The 25648-nt window shown below is 46.0% G+C and overlaps 1 protein-coding gene across 1 annotated transcript in view; it reads left to right on the top strand.

The window, feature by feature from the left end:
- Nucleotides 1-25648, top strand: part of LOC139384450 (CD82 antigen-like) — an 89217-nt gene that overhangs the window by 4922 nt on the left and 58647 nt on the right. The window contains exons 2-3 of the mRNA XM_071129216.1: nt 18758-18830; nt 20592-20664. Coding sequence (XP_070985317.1) covers nt 18768-18830; nt 20592-20664 — 136 coding nt within the window. The 5' untranslated portion in view covers nt 18758-18767. The remainder of the gene's footprint in view (nt 1-18757; nt 18831-20591; nt 20665-25648) is intronic.

The raw sequence follows: 25648 nt of genomic DNA, 5'->3' as shown, positions 1-25648 counted from the left end.
CCTGGTAGCTGGGGGGGGACTATGTGAGAAGGGGGGGGGGGGGGGGGGGGTTTAGGAGGGGCCAAGCGTGAGACTTCTTTCTCAGCAGGAGCCTCCCTCATTCAGACAAACACCCCTCCCCATCATCTCCCCCCCCCCCTTTTCCCCCAGTCGGTTGTCATGGGAACGTCACAGAAGGAGTCTTTAATGAAGTTATCTGGGAGGTTCAAACTGGTTCTGTTACCATCAGTGGAGTTCAGGGGTACAACCTAAACGGCACACTATTCCCTTTATAGTACACTACTTTTGACCAGAGCCCTATGGCCAGGGTGCCATTTATATATTACACTACTTTTAACCAGAGCCCTATGGCCAGGGTGCCATTATATATTACACTACTTTTAACCAGAGCCCTGTGGCCAGGGTGCCATTATATATCACACTACTTTTAACCAGAGCCCTGTGGCCAGGGTGCCATTATATATTACACTACTTTTAACCAGAGCCCTATGGCCAGGGTGCCATTATATATCACACTACTTTTAACCAGAGCCCTATGGCCAGGGTGCCATTAAATATTACACTACTTTTAACCAGAGCCCTATGGCAAGGGTGCCATTATATATTACACTACTTTTGACCAGAGCCCTATGGCCAGGATGCTCATGACTGTTGGGGCTCACACTGCTGACAAGTCCAGGCAGCACCCCTCACTGTTGACACCTCTAACCCCCCCTCTCACCCCCTTTCTGATCCTCACCCTACACCCCCTCCTTTCTCTGGTCCTCCCAGCTCAGTTACCTCGACCCCCTTGTTTCTCTGACCCTCCCAGGCCAGATACCTCGACCCCCTTGTTTCTCTGACCCTCCCAGCCCAGTTACCTCAACCCCCTTGTTTCTCTGACCCTCCCAGCCCAGTTACCTCAACCCCCTTGTTTCTCTGACCCTCCCAGGCCAGATACCTCAACCCCCTTGTTTCTCTGACCCTCCCAGATCAGTTACCTCGACCCCCTCCTTTCTCTGGTCCTCCCAGCCCAGTTACCTCGACCCCCCTCCTTTCTCTGGTCCTCCCAGGCCAGATACCTCAACCCCCTTGTTTCTCTGACCCTCCCAGCCCAGTTACCTCAACCCACTTGTTTCTCTGACCCTCCCAGCCCAGTTACCTCAACCCCCTTGTTTCTCTGACCCTCCCAGCCCAGTTACCTCAACCCCCTTGTTTCTCTACTCCTCCCAGGCCAGATACCTCAACCCCCTTGTTTCTCTGGTCCTCCCAGCTCAGTTACCTCAACCCCCTTGTTTCTCTGACCATCCCAGCCCAGATACCTCAACCCCCTTGTTTCTCTACTCCTCCCAACCCAGTTACCTCAACCCCCTTGTTTCTCTGGTCCTCCCAGGCCAGATACCTCAACCCCCTTGTTTCTCTGACCATCCCAGCCCAGATACCTCAACCCCCTTGTTTCTCTGGTCCTCCCAACCCAGTTACCTCAACCCCCTTGTTTCTCTGGTCCTCCCAGGCCAGATACCTCAACCCCCTTGTTTCTCTGGTCCTCCCAGGCCAGATACCTCAACCCCCTTGTTTCTCTGGTCCTCCCAGGCCAGATACCTCAACCCCCTTGTTTCTCTGGTCCTCCCAGGCCAGATACCTCAACCCCCTTGTTTCTCTGGTCCTCCCAGGCCAGATACCTCAACCCCCTTGTTTCTCTGGTCCTCCCAGGCCAGATACCTCAACCCCCTTGTTTCTCTGGTCCTCCCAGGCCAGATACCTCAACCCCCTTGTTTCTCTGGTCCTCCCAGGCCAGATACCTCAACCCCCTTGTTTCTCTGGTCCTCCCAGGCCAGATACCTCAACCCCCTTGTTTCTCTGGTCCTCCCAGGCCAGATACCTCAACCCCCTTGTTTCTCTGGTCCTCCCAGGCCAGATACCTCAACCAGGCAGGGATAGTTAAACCCCTTTAAAAACAGCCTCTGGTCACTTGGTCATAACTAACCATTGTTCTGGTGAGAAAGGGACATCTTTCATATCGGTCTGCTGTTGTAGTGAAGAGGCCTGTGTCCCAACTGACGCCATATTCCCTATGTAGTGCACTACTTTTGAACAGAGCCCTATGCGCCCCGGTCCAAAGTAGCGCGGTACATAGGGAATAGGGTGTTATCTGGGGGAACGCAGTTTGAATGTACGGCTGGTCCCTCTCTCCTCCTCTCCTCTCCGTGTTGAGTTTCTCCTTTTGTTCAGGGATCAGAGTGGCTGAAAGCTGCCTTTGTTTTGGTGGCCAACTCAAAGCGGGGTCCTGTCTGTCTGTCTCTCTGTCTAGAGGATGGTTGCTGGAGGATGTTGGCTATGGTGTGTGTGTGTGTGTGTGTGTGTGTGTGTGAGTGAGAGAGATGTAGAAGAGGGGGGCCAGTGAGTGTACGGGTTTTGTTAAGGAGGGCAGGTGTTAAGGGACGTGTTGTGTGGGTTTGGAGAACAGTTTGTGTGTAGTCTTAACCAGAGACTGGCTAGACCAGCTGAACGCTGATGAAACTTAACCTTGCCCTGCTTGGAGAACAGGCTCGTTCAAGTGGACGACCGCTCCATTAAAACGGGGTGTGTGTGTGATTTGTCCTCTAACAGGGGAAGCCTGTATTCTAGCTTCATTATCAAGCCATTAGGATGATGTGTGATGACAGCCTGTAGGATGGGAGTGACTAATGAGACTGGTGTTAAACATGTCCACACTCAGCCTCTTTGACTCGACACATGAGAAGAAGGGTTGTCACAATCCCAGTGTGACCGTACTGCCGCGGACCGGAGTGTGACCCTACTACCGGACCGGAGTGTGACCCTACTACCGGACCGGAGTGTGACCCTACTACCGGACCGGAGTGTGACCCTACTACCGGACCGGAGTGTGACCCTACTACCGGACCGGAGTGTGACCCTACTACCGGACCGGAGTGTGACCCTACTGCCACGGACCGGAGTGTCTTCCAACACTAGGAGTGTCTTTCTTCCAACACTAGGAGTGTCTTTCTTCCAACACTAGGAGTGTCTTTCTTCCAACACTAGGAGTGTCTTTCTTCCAACACTAGGAGTGTCTTTCTTCCAACACTAGGAGTGTTTTCCTTCCAACACTAGGAGTGTTTTCCTTCCAACACTAGGAGTGTCTTTCTTCCAACACTAGGAGTGTTTTCCTTCCAACACTAGGAGTGTCTTTCTTCCAACACTAGGAGTGTCTTTCTTCCAACACTAGGAGTGTCTTTCTTCCAACACTAGGAGTGTCTTTCTTCCAACACTAGGAGTGTCTTTCTTCCAACACTAGGAGTGTCTTTCTTCCAACACTAGGAGTGTCTTTCTTCCAACACTAGGAGTGCCTTTCTTCCAACACTAGGAGTGTCTTTCTTCCAACACTAGGAGTGTCTTTCTTCCAACACTAGGAGTGTCTTTCTTCCAACACTAGGAGTGTCTTTCTTCCAACACTAGGAGTGTCTTTCTTCCAACACTAGGAGTGTCTTTCTTCCAACACTAGGAGTGTCTTTCTTCCAACACTAGGAGTGTCTTTCTTCCAACACTAGGAGTGTCTTTCTTCCAACACTAGGAGTGTCTTTCTTCCAACACTAGGAGTGTCTTTCTTCCAACACTAGGAGTGTTTCCCCTGCATGTTTTTGTTTCCTTACTTTCTTACTTCCTGGTATCAAGATACTGGAAGAGTGACAACCCTACAGCACTGATTTGTCAAATTTAAACATATTTGTTTTGCCTACTTATTTGCTACTAATAAACACAACATTTTATACAGTTGAAGTCAGAAGATTTCATACACTTACACATTTAACTCATTTTTCAACCACTCCACAAATTTCTTGTTAACAAACTATAGTTTTGGCAAGTCGGTTAGGACATCTACTTTGTGCATGACACAAGTCCATTTCTCCAACAATTGTTTACAGACAGATAATTTCACTTATAATTCACTGTATCACAATTCCAGTGGCTCAGAAGTTTACATACACTAAGTTGACTGTTTTTAAACGGCTTGGAAAATTCCAGAAAATTACATAATGGCTTTAGAAGCTTCTGATAGGCTAATTGACACCATTTCAGTCAATTGGAGGTGTACCTGTGGATGTATTTCTAGATCTACCTTCAAACCCAGTGCCTCTTTGCTTGACATCATGGGAAAATCAAAAGAAATCAGCCAAAACCTCAAAGAAAATTGTAGACCTCCACAAGTCTGGTTCATCCTTGGGAGCAATTTCCAAATGCCTGAAGGTACCACGTTCATCTATACAAACAACAGTATGCAAGTATAAACACCATGGGACCACGCAGCCGTCATACCGCTCAGGAAGGAGACGCGTTCTGTCTCCTAGAGATGAACGTACTTTGGTGCGAAAAGTGCAAATCAATCCCAGAACAACAGCAAAGGACCTTGTGAAGATGCTGGAGGAAACCGGTACAAAAGTATCTATAGCCACAGTAAAACGAGTCCTATATCGACATAACCTGAAAGGTCGCTAAGCAAGGAAGAAGCCACTGCTTCAAAACCGCCTTTTGGAGAAATGTCCTCTGCTGAAACAAAAAATAGAACTGTTTGACCATAATCACCATCGTTATGTTTGGAGGAAAAAGGGGGATGCTTGCAAGCCGAAGAACACCATCCCAACCCTGAAGCACGGGGCTGGCAGCATGATGTTGTGGGGGTGCTTTGCTGCAGGAGGGACTGGTGCACTTCACAAAATGAATGGCATCATGAGGCAGGAAAAATAAGTGGATATATTGAAGCAACATCTCAAGACATCAGTCAGGAAGTTAAAGCTTGGTTGCAAATGGGTCTTCCAAATGGACAATGACCCCAAGCATACTTCCAAAGTTGTGGCAAAACATCTTAAGGACAACAAACTCTAGATATAACGCCCTGACCTCAATCCCATAGAAAATATGTGGGCAGAACTGAAAAATGCGTGTGCGAACAAGGAGACCTACAAACCTGACTCAGTTACACCAGCTCTGTCAGGAGGAATGGGCCAAAATTCACCCAACGTATTGTGGGAAGCTTGTAGAAGGCTACCTGAAACGTTTGACCCAAGTTAAACAATTTAAAGGCAATGCTACCAAATACTAATTGAGTGAATGTAAACATTTGACCCACTGGGAATGTGATGAAAGAAATAAAAAGCTGAAATAAATCACTCTACTATTATTCTGACAATTCACATTCTTAAAATAAAAGTGGTGATCCTAACTGACCTAAAACAGGTTCTTTTTACTAGGATTAAATGTCAGGAATTGTGAAAAACAGAGTTTAAATGTATTTGGCTAAAAGGTGTATGTAAACTTCCGTCTTCAACTGTATACACACATCTAACAAGTAGGCCAAACATGTACATGACAGAGTGACTCCAGACAGAGTGACTCCAGACAGAGTGACTCCAGACAGAGTGACTCCAGACAGAGTGACTCCCGACCGAGTGACTCCCGACCGAGTGACTCCCGACCGAGTGTATGTAAACGTCCGACTTCGACTGTATAGAGCCATTCCAGAGAGGGCATGTATTTCCCAGAAACCCCTAGACTAAATTGTCTTGTCCTGCACGGCTCTAACCAGCTCACGGGTGTGAAAGGAGTCTGTGTCTAAGTTGTGCACGGGATTGTGTGTGTCAGAATGAACGCTAATGTCACCCTGCAGACAGAACAACAAATGTCAGAAGTTATCTTATCTTTGTCTTATCTTTGTACATTTCACCTTTTTAACACACAAACAGAAGAACATTCTTTCATTATCTCTCTGTAGGCGCTCCAGATACAGTATCTCATAGAATGTCCTTACTTCCTCCTAGTTTTAGTTTCTATGTTACCGGGGGGGGGGGGGGGGGGGGGGGGAAGACTAACATTTTGAAGAGGAGTCCAGTGGCACAGCAGTAATGGAAGTATCGTGTCTTGACACACACACACATACTGTAAACAAAAGCAGATTCTTATTCCCTTAAACACACTATGTCTAAATCAGGGATGGGCAACTGTAGGCCCGCGGAGGTGAACTCAGTCGGGGTCTCAACTTACTGTTGACATTTAGAATAATAGAATACACAACGTGACATTTTAGATGATTGGTTTTGCATCAGCAGTCAGCCAATTTTTGGGGTGGGGTGGGATTATTCTAGGGGCCATCTATCTAAACGTGTAGTGAGCATTAGTCTAAACGTGTAGTGAGCATTAGTCTAAACGTGTAGTGAGCATTAGTCTAAACGTGTAGTGAGCATTAGTCTAAACGTGTAGTGAGCATTAGTCTAAACGTGTAGTGAGCATTAGTCTAAACGTGTAGTGAGCATTAGTCTAAACGTGTAGTGAGCATTAGTCTAAACGTGTAGTGAGCATTAGTCTAAACGTGTAGTGAGCATTAGTCTAAACGTGTAGTGAGCATTAGTCTAAACGTGTAGTGAGCATTAGTCTAAACGTGTAGTGAGCATCAGTCTAAACGTGTAGTGAGCATCGGTCTAAACGTGTAGTGAGCATCGGTCTAAACGTGTAGTGAGCATCGGTCTAAACGTGTAGTGAGCATCGGTCTAAACGTGTAGTGAGCATCGGTCTAAACGTGTAGTGAGCATCGGTCTAAACGTGTAGTGAGCATCGGTCTAAACGTGTAGTGAGCATCGGTCTAAACGTGTAGTGAGCATCGGTCTAAACGTGTAGTGAGCATCGGTCTAAACGTGTAGTGAGCATCGGTCTAAACGTGTAGTGAGCATCGGTCTAAACGTGTAGTGAGCATCGGTCTAAACGTGTAGTGAGCATCGGTCTAAACGTGTAGTGAGCATCGGTCTAAACGTGTAGTGAGCATCGGTCTAAACGTGTAGTGAGCATTGGTCTAAACGTGTAGTGAGCATTGGTCTAAACGTGTAGTGAGCATTAGTCTAAACGTGTAGTGAGCATTAGTCTAAACGTGTAGTGAGCATTAGTCTAAACGTGTAGTGAGCATTGGTCTAAACGTGTCGTGAGCATCGGTCTAAACGTGTAGCGAGCATCGGTCTAAACGTGTAGCGAGCATCGGTCTAAACGTGTAGCGAGCATCGGTCTAAACGTGTAGCGAGCATCGATCTAAACGTGTCGCGAGCATCGGGGTGGAGTCCATTGATCATCAGTTATCATATTTAAAAACTGCAAAACGTTTTGCCTCCAGCCCGTGACAAAATTAGTAGAATTGTAGGGAATGAGCTGTAAAAACTGTTAATTATTCTCTGTTCCATGGTCAAATGAGTAGAATTAGGGCTGGGTGATATGATATGGCCTAAAAATCATATCTCAATGTTTTTGTTTTGATTTATTTTTTACTTCTGGGTAATTCACCACATATCTAGGTATTTTATTTCTATGTTTTCTCTAAATAAGCGTTGTACAATGAAAGGTCAAATACACTATTTCAAACAGTCAACAATAATCTAATAGGGGCTTGGTGTGAGGGGAGGGGCTTGGTGTGAGGGGAGGGGCTTGGTGTGTGTAAATCATAGAGGAAGAGGCGAAGCAAGAGGTTTTTACTCCAAAATCTGTCCACAGTCACCCCAATGCATTTCTATGGGCTTGTTTTGGACCTAAGCTTGTCGCCTGCCTTTCTGCCTTTGGGACAACAATTCCCATTGTTAGGGCTGAGACATGAGCATCTCGTCATTTATATCCAGATCTCTGGTGTAAATGGGAAGATGCACAGAGGAGCCAAGGAGACGAGACCAAAAAGCCAACATGAGAACAAGCACCTAAACGCTCAGAAACATGGAAAACCCAAAACTAGATTATTGCGATTTAGGCCTGTTGTAGCAACCTCATGATGGGTATAGGGTTTAGGCCTGGTTGTAGCAACCTCATGATGGGTGTAGGGTTTAGGCCTGCTTGTAGCAACCTCATGATGGGTATAGGGTTTAGGCCTGGTTGTAGCAACCTCATGATGGGTATAGGGTTTAGGCCTGGTTGTAGCAACCTCATGATGGGTGTAGGGTTTAGGCCTGCTTGTAGCAACCTCATGATGGGTATAGGGTTTAGGCCTGCTTGTAGCAACCTCATGATGGGTATAGGGTTTAGGCCTGGTTGTAGCAACCTCATGATGGGTGTAGGGCTTAGGCCTGCTTGTAGCAACCTCATGATGGGTATAGGGTTTAGGCCTGGTTGTAGCAACCTCATGATGGGTGTAGGGTTTAGGCCTGCTTGTAGCAACCTCATGATGGGTATAGGGTTTAGGCCTGGTTGTAGCAACCTCATGATGGGTATAGGGTTTAGGCCTGGTTGTAGCAACCTCATGACGGGTATAGGGTTTAGGCCTGCTTGTAGCAACCTCATGATGGGTATAGGGTTTAGGCCTGGTTGTAGCAACCTCATGATGGGTGTAGGGTTTAGGCCTGCTTGTAGCAACCTCATGATGGGTATAGGGTTTAGGCCTGCTTGTAGCAACCTCATGATGGGTATAGGGTTTAGGCCTGGTTGTAGCAACCTCATGATGGGTGTAGGGTTTAGGCCTGCTTGTAGCAACCTCATGATGGGTATAGGGTTTAGGCCTGCTTGTAGCAACCTCATGATGGGTATAGGGTTTAGGCCTGCTTGTAGCAACCTCATGATGGGTGTAGGGTTTAGGCCTGCTTGTAGCAACCTCATGATGGGTATAGGGTTTAGGCCTGCTTGTAGCAACCTCATGATGGGTATAGGGTTTAGGCCTGCTTGTAGCAACCTCATGATGGGTGTAGGGTTTAGGCCTGGTTGTAGCAACCTCATGATGGGTGTAGGGTTTAGGCCTGGTTTTAGCAACCTCGTGATGGATGTAGGGTTTAGGCCTGGTTGTAGCAACCTCATGATGGGTATAGGGTTTAGGCCTGGTTGTAGCAACCTCATGATGGGTATAGGGTTTAGGCCTGCTTGTAGCAACCTCATGATGGGTATAGGGACAATTAGAGTATCATGTAGTAACCTAAACCCTATCAATGTTATATTGAACTGGGTGAATGGAGTACGAAGTACGAATGACAGTCATCCAATATGCTGTAATGCTCATAAAAAAGAGTTGAATCCTCCCTCGTCATAAACGGCACCAACCGCCTCTGATGCAAACACATGTAGACAGAAAGTGGAAGCAAAGTGACCTGCAAGCTCTCACTCTGACTTCAAACTCTGATCGTTGACCCAGTGCTTTCACTCTCTTTCTCATCCTCGCTCTGTCTCGTTCTCGCTCTCGCTCTCGCTCTTTCTCTCTCTCTCTCCCCCCCTCTCTCTCTCTCCCTCTCATACACTCTTATCTCACTTTACTGAGTTTTGTATCAGCCGACCCAATGTGTTCTCTCAGTAGTGCCTGGTACAGATAGAAACAGGGGAGGAGAAGCAGAACAACTAGTAGGGGAAAAAAGAGCAAGTTCAGAGCGAGAGAGAAACTGAACTGACTTGTTTGTTGACACCCTGAAGTGAAAGCAGAAGAAAAGGCCTGCGTCCCAAAAGGCACCCTATTCCCTAAACACTGTAGTGCCCTATGGCCCTGGTCAAAAGTAGTGCACTACATAGGGAATAGGGTGCCACTTGGAAAGGCTGTCATATGATCCTAAAGCCCTCTGCTCTGGAGGCTCCTGGGATACTTTACGGTTTGGAGAAGGGAAAAAAAACATGATGAGGTGGAAGAAAAGAGATGAAGAGGGGTTATTGTAGGTTAGGAGAGAGGAGGAGGGGTTAGGAGAGGGGAGGAGGGGTTAGGAGAGAGGAGGAGGGGTTAGGAGAGAGGAGGAGGGGTTAGGAGGGAGGAGGAGGTGGGGTTAGGAGAGGGGAGGAGGGGTTAGGAGGAGGGGTTAGGAGAGAGGAGGAGGGGTTAGGAGAGAGGAGGAGGAGGGACTGTGCCTCTCTTCAGTGTCCATATTGTCCTGTTCATTCTGATCTAAAAGACAGAAACTGATCCTAGACTAGGTCCCCCTGTCCATATTGTCCTGTTCATTCTGATCTAAAAGACATAAACTGATCCTGGACTAGGTCCCCCTGTCCATATTGTCCTGTATCATTCTGATCTAAAAGACAGAAACTGATCCTGGACTAGGTCCCCCTGTCCATATTGTCCTGTTCATTCTGATCTAAAAGACAGAAACTGATCCTAGACTAGGTCCCCCTGTCCATATTGTCCTGTTCATTCTGATCTAAAAGACAAAAACTGATCCTAGACTAGGTCCCCCTGTCCATATTGTCCTGTTCATTCTGATCTAAAAGACAGAAACTGATCCTAGACTAGGTCCCCCTGTCCATATTGTCCTGTTCATTCTGATCTGAAAGACAGAAACTGATCCTAGATCAGCACTCCTAACTCCGAGAACCTTTGTGAATGCGGGCCCTGGTCTGTGATTGGTCGGCTACGGTAGTGTGTTAAACTACTGATGGGTCTTCTGTAAGATGTGTGTAGCAATGTGTTTACGGCCTCTTTGAATGACGACAGATGTCTGACACACACACACACACACACACACACAAGGTCGATTTGATACGCTGTGTACAGTCTGTATGCTACTGAACTCGCTGAAAGTGTCTAGTGTGTTTTTATTAACCAATGAGGTTGGAGACAAAACATTTTTTTAAAGAGATGACCCTTTATTCTCTCTGCTTTCACTTCGTCTTGGAGACGGAGCCCTGATCTCATCCGGATATAATGGTCTGAATCACTCACTTGTTAGTATTATATAGTAGACTGTATATAGCCCCTCTACTGTGTTATATAGCCCCTCTACTGTGTTATATAGCCCCTCTACTGTGTTATATAGCCCCTCTACTGTGTTGTATAGCCTCTCTACTGTGTTATATAGCCCCTCTACTGTGTTATATAGCCCCTCTACTGTGTTATATAGCCCCTCTACTGTGTTATATAGCCCCTCTACTGTGTTATATAGCCTCTACTGTGTTATATAGCCTCTCTACTGTGTTATATAGCCTCTCTACTGTGTTATATAGCCCCTCTACTGTGTTATATAGCCCCTCTACTGTGTTATATAGCCCCTCTACTGTGTTATATAGCCTCTCTACTGTGTTATATAGCCGCTCTACTGTGTTATATAGCCGCTCTACTGTGTTATATAGCCCCTCTACTGTGTTATATAGCCCCTCTACTGTGTTATATAGCCCCTCTACTGTGTTATATAGCCCCTCTACTGTGTTATATAGCCCCTCTACTGTGTTATATAGCCCCTCTACTGTGTTATATAGCCCCTCTACTGTGTTATATAGCCCCTCTACTGTGTTATATAGCCCCTCTACTGTGTTATATAGCCCCTCTACTGTGTTATATAGCCCCTCTACTGTGTTATATAGCCCCTCTATTGTGTTATATAGCCCCTCTACTGTGTTATATAGCCCCTCTACTGTGTTATATAGCCCCTCTACTGTGTTATATAGCCCCTCTACTGTGTTATATAGCCCCTCTACTGTGTTATATAGCCCCTCTATTGTGTTATATAGCCCCTCTACTGTGTTATATAGCCCCTCTACTGTGTTATATAGCCTCTCTACTATATAATGTTACAGAACTTAACAGATCAAAAATAAATCGCTGCCATAATGTCATCAACAGCAGCTTTGTGGTTAGAGCCTAGGAAACTTCATTTGACCTTAGTCACTGTGCCTTTCTGGATATGAGATATGCCCGCTAAGAGAAGAGACGCACCGCTAAGAGAAGAGACGCACCGCTAAGAGAAGAGACGCACCGCTAAGAGAAGAGACGCACCGCTAAGAGAAGAGACGCACCGCTAAGAGAAGAGACGCACCGCTAAGAGAAGAGACGCACCGCTAAGAGAAGAGACGCACCGCTAAGAGAAGAGACGCACCGCTAAGAGAAGAGACGCACCGCTAAGAGAAGAGACGCACCGCTAAGAGAAGAGACGCACCGCTAAGAGAAGAGACGCACCGCTAAGAGAAGAGACGCACCGCTAAGAGAAGAGACGCACCGCTAAGAGAAGAGACGCACCGCTAAGAGAAGAGACGCACCGCTAAGAGAAGAGACGCACCGCTAAGAGAAGAGACGCACCGCTAAGAGAAGAGACGCACCGCTAAGAGAAGAGACGCACCGCTAAGAGAAGAGACGCACCGCTAAGAGAAGAGACGCACCGCTAAGAGAAGAGACGCACCGCTAAGAGAAGAGACGCACCGCTAAGAGAAGAGACGCACCGCTAAGAGAAGAGACGCACCGCTAAGAGAAGAGACGCACCGCTAAGAGAAGAGACGCACCGCTAAGAGAAGAGACGCACCGCAAAGAGAAGAGACGCACCGCAAAGAGAAGAGACGCACCGCAAAGAGAAGAGACGCACCGCTAAGAGAAGAGACGCACCGCTAAGAGAAGAGACGCACCGCTAAGAGAAGAGACGCACCGCTAAGAGAAGAGACGCACCGCAAAGACGAATGACCACAAGCAGCGGAGGCCGCGGTGAGTTCACGCTCACCTGCTGGGTGGCGGTGAACGGTGGCGTTTTTAACAGAGAGAATTTTTGGAAAATGTAACAATTTGCGTCCAATATTGTGGTCGGGGGACAATAGCCCGGACCCTCACTGTTTTAGGTCTTTGGTCTTCGCAGGGGCTCTTGAACTTTTATATAGACCTGTGATTGATGAAGGGTAGTTCCACGATAACAAAATTATGCTTAGACTCAGACTTTTCAAGTATAAGCTTTAAAAAATATATATATATGGAAATGGTTAAAGAGTAGTCCTCGTGTATATGTTGTTCGGTTTGTTCAACATTGCAATCAAATATATATATTATATTTCTGCTAAAACTAAATATAAGAGCATTATTTTCTTGTCATCCAACAAATGTAAACGCCTGGAGTTTACTAAACGGTATTGGCTCGGGATTTGGAACTGGTGCTTTAGTCCAATGAGATGGAAATAAAGCTCTTTGGCCAAGCGGTGGGTTTGGTTGTCGAAATGAGAATGAACCCCGAACCTACTGTAAAAAATATAGTGGTGGATCTTTGATGTTTTGGGGATATATTTCTTCCATCGGTCCTGAGGCTGTTAAGGTCAACAGCATCATGAACTGTACCCAGTACCAGGACATTTTTGCCAAAAAACCTGGTTTTCTCTGCCAGGAGAATGACAGTTGGCCACAAGTGGATCTCCCAGCAAGACGATAACCCCAAGCAACACATTTTAAATCCACATAGAAATGAATCCACACAATCAACATTTTTGCAATGGCCGTCTCAGTCTCCAGACCTTGAGACACATTTTGAAAACCTGCGGTTTGAATTGAACAAGGACAAGTTCGTAAACTCAGACGAAGGAGATCAAGGTTCTGGACAGATTCTGTTTGGAGGAATGGTCGAACATCTCTCCCAATGTGTTCTCCAATCTCAGAAAACATTTTTAGAAAAAGTCTGTGCCCTGATCCTCACAAAGTGAGCTATTGAAATCAAGGGAAGTGAATCTATTTGACCCTTAACTGTTTGACTATTAGTATAAAATAATACAATATAGCTCAGTATTTTTTATTTATTTTATGCAGTGGTTTTTGCTCATGTTTATCAAGGGTGCCAATACTTTCTGAACCCACTTTATTTCTAATACCTTTTTTAAAGGCCCAGTGCAGTCAAAAACAAGATATTCCTGTGTTTTAAGAGGTTGGAATAACACTGAAAATTTGAATTTGAAAAATTGTATAATAACGCCCTTTTTAATGTAAGAGCTGTTTGAAAAGGCCGCTTTACATTTCATCCTGTCACACTGGTTGAATCAACGTTGTTTTTACATCATTTCTCCGGCATAAGTTGAACCCATGTGGAATAGACATTGAATTGATGCCTGTGCCCAGTGGGTTCACTTTCATTTGTCACCCAATTTTGATATGCTCCTATGAACTTTACATGTTGGTGCTCATGGGTCCTTTTACATGGAAATGCCCCTAACTTAACATTGAGTCAACACTGTAGCTGGTGAGTCAACACTGTAGCTGGCGAGTGTAGCTGGCGAGGCCAACGCTGTAGCTGGCGAGGCCAACGCTGTAGCTGGCGAGGCCAACGCTGTAGCTGGCGAGGCCAACGCTGTAGCTGGCGAGGCAACGCTGTAGCTGGCGAAGTTGCAGTGTCTGGAGAATCCCTCATTCTTCATGGAGGTTTTACAAATAGCCTCCCTTTCTCTTATGGGCCCTGGTCAACTGTAGTGCACTATATAGGGCCCTGGTCTAAATGTAGTGCACTATATAGGGCCCTGGTGTAAATGTAGTGCACTATATAGGGCCCTGGTCAACAGTAGTGCACTATATAGGGCCCTGGTCAACAGTAGTGCGCTATATAGGGCCCTGGTCAACAGTAGTGCGCTATATAGGGCCCTGGTCAACAGTAGTGCGCTATATAGGGCCCTGGTCAACAGTAGTGCACTATATAGGGCCCTGGTCAACAGTAGTGCGCTATATAGGGCCCTGGTCAACAGTAGTGCGCTATATAGGGCCCTGGTCAACAGTAGTGCGCTATATAGGGCCCTGGTCAACAGTAGTGCGCTATATAGGGCCCTGGTCAACAGTAGTGCACTATATAGGGCCCTGGTAGTGCGCTACAGTAGTGCGCTATATAGGGGATAGGGTGGGATTTAGGATACTTGGTGTGCAAGTTGGTGTCCACTTCTATATTACAGCCCTGTCATGTTTTCCACTGTGTGTGTCCCTGTGTTTTTAAACAGTATGTTGAGACCGTTTAGCCTGGTTTAACTGTCTGACTCACAGACCACTGTAACGACTGGCCTGTCATGTTTTCCACTGTGTGTGTCCCTGTGTTTTTAAACAGTATGTTGAGACCGTTTAGCCTGGTTTAACTGTCTGACTCACAGACCACTGTAACGACTGGCCTGTCATGTTTTCCACTGTGTGTGTCCCTGTGTTTTTAAACAGTGTGTTGAGACCGTTTAGCCTGGTTTAACTGTCTGACTCACAGACCACTGTAACGACTGGCCTGTCATGTTTTCCACTGTGTGTGTCCCTGTGTTTTTAAACAGTGTGTTGAGACCGTTTTAGCCTGGTTTAACTGTCTGACTCACAGACCACTGTAACGACTGGCCTGTCATGTTTTCCACTGTGTGTGTCCCTGTGTTTTTAAACAGTATGTTGAGACCGTTTAGCCTGGTTTAACTGTCTGACTCACAGACCACTGTAACGACTGGCCTGTCATGTTTTCCACTGTGTGTGTCCCTGTGTTTTTAAACAGTGTGTTGAGACCGTTTAGCCTGGTTTAACTGTCTGACTCACAGACCACTGTAACGACTGGCCTGTCATGTTTTCCACTGTGTGTGTCCCTGTGTTTTTAAACAGTGTGTTGAGACCGTTTAGCCTGGTTTAACTGTCTGACTCACAGACCACTGTAACGACTGGCCTGTCATGTTTTCCACTGTGTGTGTCCCTGTGTTTTTAAACAGTATGTTGAGACCGTTTAGCCTGGTTTAACTGTCTGACTCACAGACCACTGTAACGACTGGCCTGTCATGTTTTCCACTGTGTGTGTCCCTGTGTTTTTAAACAGTGTGTTGAGACCGTTTAGCCTGGTTTAACTGTCTGACTCACAGACCACTGTAACGACTGGCCTGTCATGTTTTCCACTGTGTGTGTCCCTGTGTTTTTAAACAGTATGTTGAGACCGTTTAGCCTGGTTTAACTGTCTGACTCACAGACCACTGTAACGACTGGCCTGTCATGTTTTCCACTGTGTGTGTCCCTGTGTTTTTAAACAGTGTGTTGAGACCGTTTAGCCTGGTTTAACTGTCTGACTCACAGACCACTGTAACGACTGGCCTGTCATGTGGCTGAAGGGGCTCTTCGAACACATCGTTCACATGGCAGTAAACTGGTCTTATGTTGACTAGTCAACATAATGGAACAGCCTTGTTTCAATATATATATTCACGTTCGGGCCTCTTGGCTGTGGGACCGTTTTAAGACCGATGTTTGACCAGTGTTAGCCGCTTCAGGCTGTGGTAGATTGATTGTTGTGCTCGCTGTTCACTTTGCTGTGTGTTGCTGGTTGTACAGTCTGACGGAGGTTGTGTTGCTGGTTGTACAGTCTGACGGAGGTTGTGTTGCTGGTTGTACAGTCTGATGGAGGTTGTGTTGCTGGTTGTACAGTCTGATGGAGGTTGTGTTGCTGGTTGTACAGTCTGATGGAGGTTGTGTTGCTGGTTGTACAGTCTGATGGAGGTTGTGTTGCTGGTTGTACAGTCTGATGGAGATTGTTGGGGTTGTGTGTTGCTGGTTGTACAGTCTGATGGAGATTGTTGGGGTTGTGTGTTGCTGGTTGTACAGTCTGATGCAGGTTGTGTTGCTGGTTGTACAGTCTGATGGAGGTTGTGTTGCTGGTTGTACAGTCTGATGGAGGTTGTTGAATGTGTTTTGCTGGTTGTACAGTCTGACGGAGGTTGTGTTGCTGGTTGTACAGTCTGATGGAGGTTGTTGGGGTTGTGTGTTGCTTGTTGTACAGTCTGACGGAGGTTGTGTTGCTGGTTGTACAGTCTGACGGAGGTTGTTGGGGTTGTGTTGCTGGTTGTACAGTCTGATGGAGGTTGTTGGGGTTGTGTGTTGCTGGTTGTACAGTCTGATGGAGGTTGTTGGAGGTGTGTTGCTGGTTGTACAGTCTGACGGCGGTTGTGTTGCTGGTTGTACAGTCTGACGGAGGTTGTTGGGGTTGTGTGTTGCTGGTTGTACAGTGTGATGCAGGTTGTGTTGCTGGTTGTACAGTCTGATGCAGGTTGTGTTGCTGGTTGTACAGTCTGATGCAGGTTGTGTTGCTGGTTGTACAGTCTGATGGAGATTGTGTTGCTGGTTGTACAGTCTGATGCAGGTTGTGTTGCTGGTTGTACAGTCTGATGCTGGTTGTACAGCACACTTATCAACAGAACATCCCTGGTCATCCCTACTGCCTCTGATCTGGAGGACTCACTAAACAGAGAACATCCCTGGTCATCCCTACTAGCCTCTGATCTGGAGGACTCACTAAACAGAGAACATCCCTGGTCATCCCTACTGCCTCTGATCTGGGAGACTCACTAAACAGAGAACATCCCTGGTCATCCCTACTGCCTCTGATCTGGGGGACTCACTAAACAGAGAACATCCCTGGTCATCCCTACTGGTCATCCCTACTGCCTCTGATCTGGGGGACTCACTAAACAGAGAACATCCCTACTGCCTCTGATCTGGAGGACTCACTAAACAGAGAACATCCCTACTGCCTCTGATCTGGAGGACTCACTAAACAGAGAACATCCCTACTGCCTCTGATCTGGTGGACTCACTAAACAGAGAACATCCCTACTGCCTCTGATCTGGAGGACTCACTAAACAGAGAACATCCCTACTGCCTCTGATCTGGAGGACTCACTAAACAGAGAACATCCCTACTGCCTCTGATCTGGAGGACTCACTAAACAGAGAACATCCCTACTGCCTCTGATCTGGTGGACTCACTAAACACAACGGCTTTATTTGTAAATGATGTTGGAGTCAGGAACCCCTGACTGTCTGTACATTGTTTTTAAACTACAACATCATACCGCCTGGTTTGCTTAATGTAAAGGAATTTGAAATGATTTATATTTTGATACTTAAAACCAAATACTTTTTAGACTTTTACTCAAGTAGTATTTTACTGGGTGACTTTCACTTTTACTTGAGTCATTTTCTATTAAGGTAGAAAATTAAGGTATCTCAAGTATGATATTTGGGTACTTTTTCCCCACCAATGGATGGTTGTCTATCAGTAATCCTATAGATCCAGGTCTCTATCATCTCAGCAGCTTAGCCAGCAGGTCAGGTCAGGCATCTGTCTCCTAGAGATCCAGGTCCCCATCATCTCAGCAGCTTAGCCAGCAGGTCAGGTCAGGCATCTGTCTCCTATAGATCCATGTCCCTATCATCTCAGCAGCTTAGCCAGCAGGTCAGGGGGTTCCAGGCATCTGTCTCCTAGGGATCCAGGTCTCTATCATCTCAGCAGCTTAGCCACCAGGTCAGGTCAGGCATCTGTCTCTTATATATCTAGGTCCCTATCATCTCAGCAGCTTATCCAGCAGGTCAGGTCAAGCATCTGTCTCCTAGGGATCCAGGTCTCTATCATCTCAGCAGCTTAGCCAGTAGGTCAGGTCAGGCATCTGTCTCCTAGAGATCCAGGCACCTATCATCTCAGCAGCTTAGCCAGCAGGTCAGGTCAGGCATCTGTCTCCTAGGGATCCAGGTCTCTATCATCTCAGCAGCTTAGCCAGCAGGTCAGGGGGTTCCAGGCATCTGTCTCCTAGAGATCCAGGTCTCTATCATCCCAGCAGCTTAGCCAGCAGGTCAGGTCAGGCATCTGTCTCCTAGGGATCCAGGTCCCTATCATCTCAGCAGCTTAGCCAGCAGGTCAGAGGGTTCCAGGCATCTGTCTCCTAGAGATCCAGGCACCTATCATCTCAGCAGCTTAGCCAGGAGGTCAGGTCAGGCATCTGTCTCCTAGGGATCCAGGTCTCTATCATCTCAGCAGCTTAGCCAGCAGGTCAGGTCAGGCATCTGTCTCATAGGGATCCAGGTCCCTATCATCTCAGCAGCTTAGCCAGCAGGTCAGGGGGTTCCAGACATCTGTCACCACTTATACTGTAGGCCTCTCACACCAGCAAATCCAGACACACACACACACTATGTGGATCATGTCCCCTCTGTACTATGTTGTGTTAAACTCTTCAGTCGACCACAGGGATGTCTGACCTGACCTGGGATTTTTATCTTCATGATCCTATCATATTAATGCTTAAGTACTCTTCAAATAAAGTATGACTGAATCTTTTTGTATTCTGTTGTTCACAGAGCGATCACAATGGGGAAAGGCTGCATGAAGGCAATCAAGTACTTCCTGTTCCTGTTCAATGTCCTCTTCTTCGTAAGTATCTCATTTCCCAGACACAGATAACATGCCTATACAGTGCAGGACCTCAGCCTCTCCTCTGAGTGGATGAAAACCATGACAATAACCGTCTGATCGATATGACATGACCGCCACGGCTCTATTGCCCTGTTGGATCGGTTTGAGGTCGAGTCGGTGGGAGGGAATGTGAACTCATCAACACACACCAACTACTCTGTCATCCTTTGTCCTCTTGTTTCACTCTCTCATTCTCTGACATCATTCACTCTCGCTCTCTCTTTCCCTCTCTCTCTCCCTTTAGCTCTCTCTCTCTCTCTCTCTCTCATGCCCTCTTGCTCTCGCTCTCTCTCTTTCTCTCTCTCCCTCCCTTTAGCTCGCTCTCTCTCTCTCTCTCATGCCCTCTCGCTCTCGCTCTCTCTCTTGCCCTCTTGCTCACTCTCTCGCTCTCTTTCTTGCTTTCTATCTCTCTCATGCCCCCTCTCTCGCTCTCCCTCTTTAGCTCTCTCTTGCTCTTTCTCTCATGCCCTCTTTCTCCCCCTCTATCTCTCCCTCTCACCCCCTCCCCCTCCACCCCTCTCTTTCTCTCCCCCTGGTTTCTTCATTAGAGAGCAGATTAAGTGATTGTGGCCTGGTTACCACGGAGATACTCATCCGCTCAGTCCAAGGCTCCCACAATCCCCCCCCCCCCTCTCTCTACCATCATCATTCCCTCTCTCTCTACTATCCATCATTCCCTCTCTCTCTACCATCCATCATTCCCTCTCTCTCTCTACCATCCATCATTCCCTCTCTCTCTACCATCCATCATTCCCATCTCTGAACAGAGTAAATTAAGTGTGATCCAGAGCTTAAGGCTTTTAAGTTACACTGTGAATGTATGGTGTGATCTCACTACTAACATGTAGATAAACACCGCTACTGACAGGACTGATGTAGAGAAACTAGAATGGAACAGGACTGATGTAGAGAAACTAGAATGGAACAGGACTGATGTAGAGAAACTAGAATGGAACAGGACTGATGTAGAGAAACTAGAATGGAACAGGACTGATGTAGATGGTTGTCTATGGAACATTACTCCTGGCCAACAGCACCCAAAGACTCATTTACAGAACTTAGTAAGGAGTTGAGCTTGTCTTATTTAACATTTTTGTATTGACTCTCTCTCTCTCTCTCGCTCCTCTCTCATTCTCGCTCTTCTCTCTCTCCTTCCTCTCTCTCTCTCTCTCTCATTCTCGCTCCTCTCTCTCTCCTTCCTCTCTCTCTCCTTCCTCTCTCTCTCTCGCTCCTCTCTCAGCCACCTATAATTTAGCCCAAACAACTACCTCTTTCCCAACTGTATTTAATTTATTTATGTATTTTGCTCCTTTGCACCCCATTATTTCTATTTCTACTTTGCACATTCTTCCATTGCAAAACTACCATTCCAGTGTTTTACTTGCTATATTGTATTTACTTTGCCACCAAGGCCTTTTTTGCCTTTACCTCCCTTCTCACCTCATTTGCTCACATTGTATATAGACTTGTTTATACTGTATTATTGACTGTATGTTTGTTTTACTCCATGTGTAACTCTGTGTTGTTGTATCTGTCGAACTGCTTTGCTTTATCTTGGCCAGGTCGCAGTTGTAAATGAGAACTTGTTCTCAACTTGCCTACCTGGTTAAATAAAGGTGAAATAAAAAAAATAAAAAATAAAAACAATTCTCGCTCCTCTCTCTCCTTCTCACTCTCTCCTCTCTCTCTCTCCCCCTCTCTTCCCCCCCACCTCTGCAGCTGTTTGGCGCCCTCATCATGGGGTTCGGACTGTGGGTCCTTCTGGACAATGAGAGCTTCATGGTCATCCTGCGTAAGTTTATCAGACTACACATACTAATGTGGCAGTCATTTCACCAGAGGAATGACAGTAGTGTGGCAGTCATTTCACCAGAGGAATGACAGTATTGTGGCAGTCATTTCACCAGAGGAATGAGAGTAATGTGGCAGTCATTTCACCAGAGGAATGACAGTAATGTGGCAGTCATTTCACCAGAGGAAAGACAGTAATGTGGCAGTCATTTCACCAGAGGAATGACAGTAGTGTGGCAGTCATTTCACCAGAGGAATGACAGTAATGTGGCAGTCATTTCACCAGAGGAATGACAGTCATGTGGCAGTCATTTCACCAGAGGAATGACAGTAATGTGGCAGTCATTTCACCAGAGGAAAGACAGTAATGTGGCAGTCATTTCACCAGAGGAATGACAGTAGTGTGGCAGTCATTTCACCAGAGGAATGACAGTAATGTGGCAGTCATTTCACCAGAGGAATGACAGTAATGTGGCAGTCATTTCACCAGAGGAATGACAGTAATGTGGCAGTCATTTCACCAGAGGAATGACAGTAGTGTGGCAGTCATTTCACCAGAGGAATGACAGTAATGTGGCAGTCATTTCACCAGAGGAATGACAGTAATGTGGCAGTCATTTCACCAGGGGAATGACAGTAATGTGGCAGTCATTTCACCAGAGGAATGACAGTAATGTGGCAGTCATTTCACCAGAGGAATGACAGTAATGTGGCAGTCATTTCACCAGAGGAATGACAGTAATGTGGCAGTCATTTCACCAGAGGAATGACAGTAATGTGGCAGTCATTTCACCAGAGGAATGTCAGTAATGTGGCAGTCATTTCACCAGAGGAATGACAGTAATGTGGCAGTCATTTCACCAGAGGAATGACAGTAATGTGGTAGTCATTTCACCAGAGGAATGACAGTAATGTGGCAGTCATTTCACCAGAGGAATGACAGTAATGTGGCAGTCATTTCACCAGAGGAATGACAGTAATGTGGCAGTCATTTCACCAGAGGAATGACAGTAATGTGACAGTCATTTCACCAGAGGAATGACAGTAATGTGACAGTCATTTCACCAGAGGAATGATCGTAATGTGGCAGTCATTTCACCAGAGGAATGATCGTAATGTGGCAGTCATTTCACCAGAGGAATGATCGTAATGTGGCAGTCATTTCACCAGAGGAATGACAGTAATGTGGCAGTCATTTCACCAGAGGAATGACAGTAATGTGGCAGTCATTTCACCAGAGGAATGACAGTAGTGTGGCAGTCATTTCACCAGAGGAATGACAGTAGTGTGGCAGTCATTTCACCAGAGGAATGACAGTAATGTGGCAGTCATTTCACCAGAGGAATGACAGTAGTGTGGCAGTCATTTCACCAGAGGAATGACAGTAGTGTGGCAGTCATTTCACCAGAGGAATGACAGTAGTGTGGCAGTCATTTCACCAGAGGAATGACAGTAATGTGGCAGTCATTTCACCAGAGGAATGACAGTAGTGTGGCAGTCATTTCACCAGAGGAATGATCGTAGTGTGGCAGTCATTTCACCAGAGGAATGACCGTAATGTGGCAGTCATTTCACCAGAGGAATGACAGTAATGTGGCAGTCATTTCACCAGAGGAATGACAGTAATGTGGCAGTCATTTCACCAGAGGAATGACAGTAATGTGGCAGTCATTTCACCAGAGGAATGACAGTAGTGTGGCAGTCATTTCACCAGAGGAATGATCGTAATGTGGCAGTCATTTCACCAGAGGAATGACAGTAATGTGGCAGTCATTTCACCAGAGGAATGACAGTAATGTGGCAGTCATTTCACCAGAGGAATGACAGTAATGTGGCAGTCATTTCACCAGAGGAATGACAGTAATGTGACAGTCATTTCACCAGAGGAATGACAGTAATGTGACAGTCATTTCACCAGAGGAATGACAGTAATGTGACAGTCATTTCACCAGAGGAATGATCGTAATGTGGCAGTCATTTCACCAGAGGAATGATCGTAATGTGGCAGTCATTTCACCAGAGGAATGACAGTAATGTGGCAGTCATTTCACCAGAGGTATGATCGTAATGTGGCAGTCATTTCACCAGAGGTATGATCGTAATGTGGCAGGCATTTCACCAGAGGAATGACAGTAATGTGGCAGTAATTTCACCAGAGGAATTACAGTAATGTGGCAGTCATTTCACCAGAGGAATGACAGTAATGTGGCAGTCATTTCACCAGGGGAATGACAGTAATGTGGCAGTCATTTCACCAGGGGAATGACAGTAATGTGGCAGTCATTTCACCAGAGGAATGACAGTAATGTGGCAGTCATTTCACCAGAGGAATGACAGTAATGTGGCAGTCATTTCACCAGAGGAATGACAGTAATGTGGCAGTCATTTCACCAGAGGAATGACAGTAGTGTGGCAGTCATTTCACCAGAGGAATGACAGTAATGTGGCAGTCATTTCACCAGAGGAATGACAGTAATGTGGCAGTCATTTCACCAGGGGAATGACAGTAATGTGGCAGTCATTTCACCAGAGGAATGACAGTAATGTGGCAGTCATTTCACCAGAGGAATGACAGTAATGTGGCAGTCATTTCACCAGAGGAATGACAGTAATGTGGCAGTCATTTCACCAGAGGAATGACAGTAATGTGGCAGTCATTTCACCAGAGGAATGACAGTAATGTGGCAGTCATTTCACCAGAGGAATGACAGTAATGTGGCAGTCATTTCACCAGAGGAATGACAGTAATGTGACAGTCATTTCACCAGAGGAATGACAGTAATGTGACAGTCATTTCACCAGAGGAATGATCGTAATGTGGCAGTCATTTCACCAGAGGAATGATCGTAATGTGGCAGTCATTTCACCAGAGGAATGAGAGTAATGTGGCAGTCATTTCACCAGAGGAATGACAGTAATGTGGCAGTCATTTCACCAGAGGAATGACAGTAATGTGGCAGTCATTTCACCAGAGGAATGACAGTAGTGTGGCAGTCATTTCACCAGAGGAATGACAGTAGTGTGGCAGTCATTTCACCAGAGGAATGACAGTAATGTGGCAGTCATTTCACCAGAGGAATGACAGTAGTGTGGCAGTCATTTCACCAGAGGAATGACAGTAGTGTGGCAGTCATTTCACCAGAGGAATGACAGTAATGTGGCAGTCATTTCACCAGAGGAATGACAGTAATGTGGCAGTCATTTCACCAGAGGAATGACAGTAGTGTGGCAGTCATTTCACCAGAGGAATGACAGTAATGTGGCAGTCATTTCACCAGAGGAATGACAGTAGTGTGGCAGTCATTTCACCAGAGGAATGACAGTAATGTGGCAGTCATTTCACCAGAGGAATGACAGTAATGTGGCAGTCATTTCACCAGAGGAATGACAGTAATGTGGCAGTCATTTCACCAGAGGAATGACAGTAGTGTGGCAGTCATTTCACCAGAGGAATGATCGTAATGTGGCAGTCATTTCACCAGAGGAATGACAGTAATGTGGCAGTCATTTCACCAGAGGAATGACAGTAATGTGGCAGTCATTTCACCAGAGGAATGACAGTAATGTGGCAGTCATTTCACCAGAGGAATGACAGTAGTGTGGCAGTCATTTCACCAGAGGAATGATCGTAATGTGGCAGTCATTTCACCAGAGGAATGACAGTAATGTGGCAGTCATTTCACCAGAGGAATGACAGTAATGTGGCAGTCATTTCACCAGAGGAATGACAGTAATGTGGCAGTCATTTCACCAGAGGAATGACAGTAATGTGACAGTCATTTCACCAGAGGAATGACAGTAATGTGACAGTCATTTCACCAGAGGAATGATCGTAATGTGGCAGTCATTTCACCAGAGGAATGATCGTAATGTGGCAGTCATTTCACCAGAGGAATGACAGTAATGTGGCAGTCATTTCACCAGAGGTATGATCGTAATGTGGCAGTCATTTCACCAGAGGTATGATCGTAATGTGGCAGGCATTTCACCAGAGGAATGACAGTAATGTGGCAGTCATTTCACCAGAGGAATGACAGTAATGTGGCAGTCATTTCACCAGAGGAATGACAGTAATGTGGCAGTCATTTCACCAGGGGAATGACAGTAATGTGGCAGTCATTTCACCAGAGGAATGACAGTAATGTGGCAGTCATTTCACCAGAGGAAAGACAGTAATGTGGCAGTCATTTCACCAGAGGAATGACAGTAATGTGGCAGTCATTTCACCAGAGGAATGACAGTAATGTGGCAGTCATTTCACCAGAGGAATGACAGTATTGTGGCAGTCAATTCACCAGAGGAATGACAGTAATGTGGCAGTCATTTCACCAGAGGAATGATAATGATAGCAATAGTTGATGCCCATCTATTCCTCTCTGTTTTTTATTATAATGCTGCCGTGATGGCGAGTGGGGATGCAGACCCTGATGAGTCTTCTGTTAGTTCTGTTACATGCACTGCACTGCTCCATTGTTGATACAATGTATCATTTCATCTGTTATTACCAAGAGCACAGACCAGTCTGAGTTGACTTTATGTTGATACAATGTATCATTTCATCTGTTATAACCAGGAGCACAGGCCAGTCTGAGTTGACTTTATGTTGATACAATGTATCATCTGTTATAACCAGGAGCACAGGCCAGTCTGAGTTGACTTTATGTTGATACAATGTATCATCTGTTATAACCAGGAGCACAGACCAGTCTGAGTTGACTTTATGTTGATACAATGTATCATCTGTTATAACCAGGAGCACAGACCAGTCTGAGTTGACTTTATGTTGATACAATGTATCATCTGTTATAACCAGGAGCACAGACCAGTCTGAGTTGACTTTATGTTGATACAATGTATCATTTCATCTGTTATTACCAAGAGCACAGACCAGTCTGAGTTGACTTTATGTTGATACAATGTATCATCTGTAATAACCAGGAGCACAGACCAGTCTGAGTTGACTTTATGTTGATACAATGTATCAT

Source organism: Oncorhynchus clarkii, chromosome 26, assembly GCF_045791955.1.
Source record: "Oncorhynchus clarkii lewisi isolate Uvic-CL-2024 chromosome 26, UVic_Ocla_1.0, whole genome shotgun sequence".
In the NCBI taxonomy this organism is placed as follows: domain Eukaryota; kingdom Metazoa; phylum Chordata; class Actinopteri; order Salmoniformes; family Salmonidae; genus Oncorhynchus; species Oncorhynchus clarkii.
The sequence above is the reverse complement of the archived record's forward strand: the minus strand, read 5'-3'. Positions and strand labels throughout refer to the sequence as shown.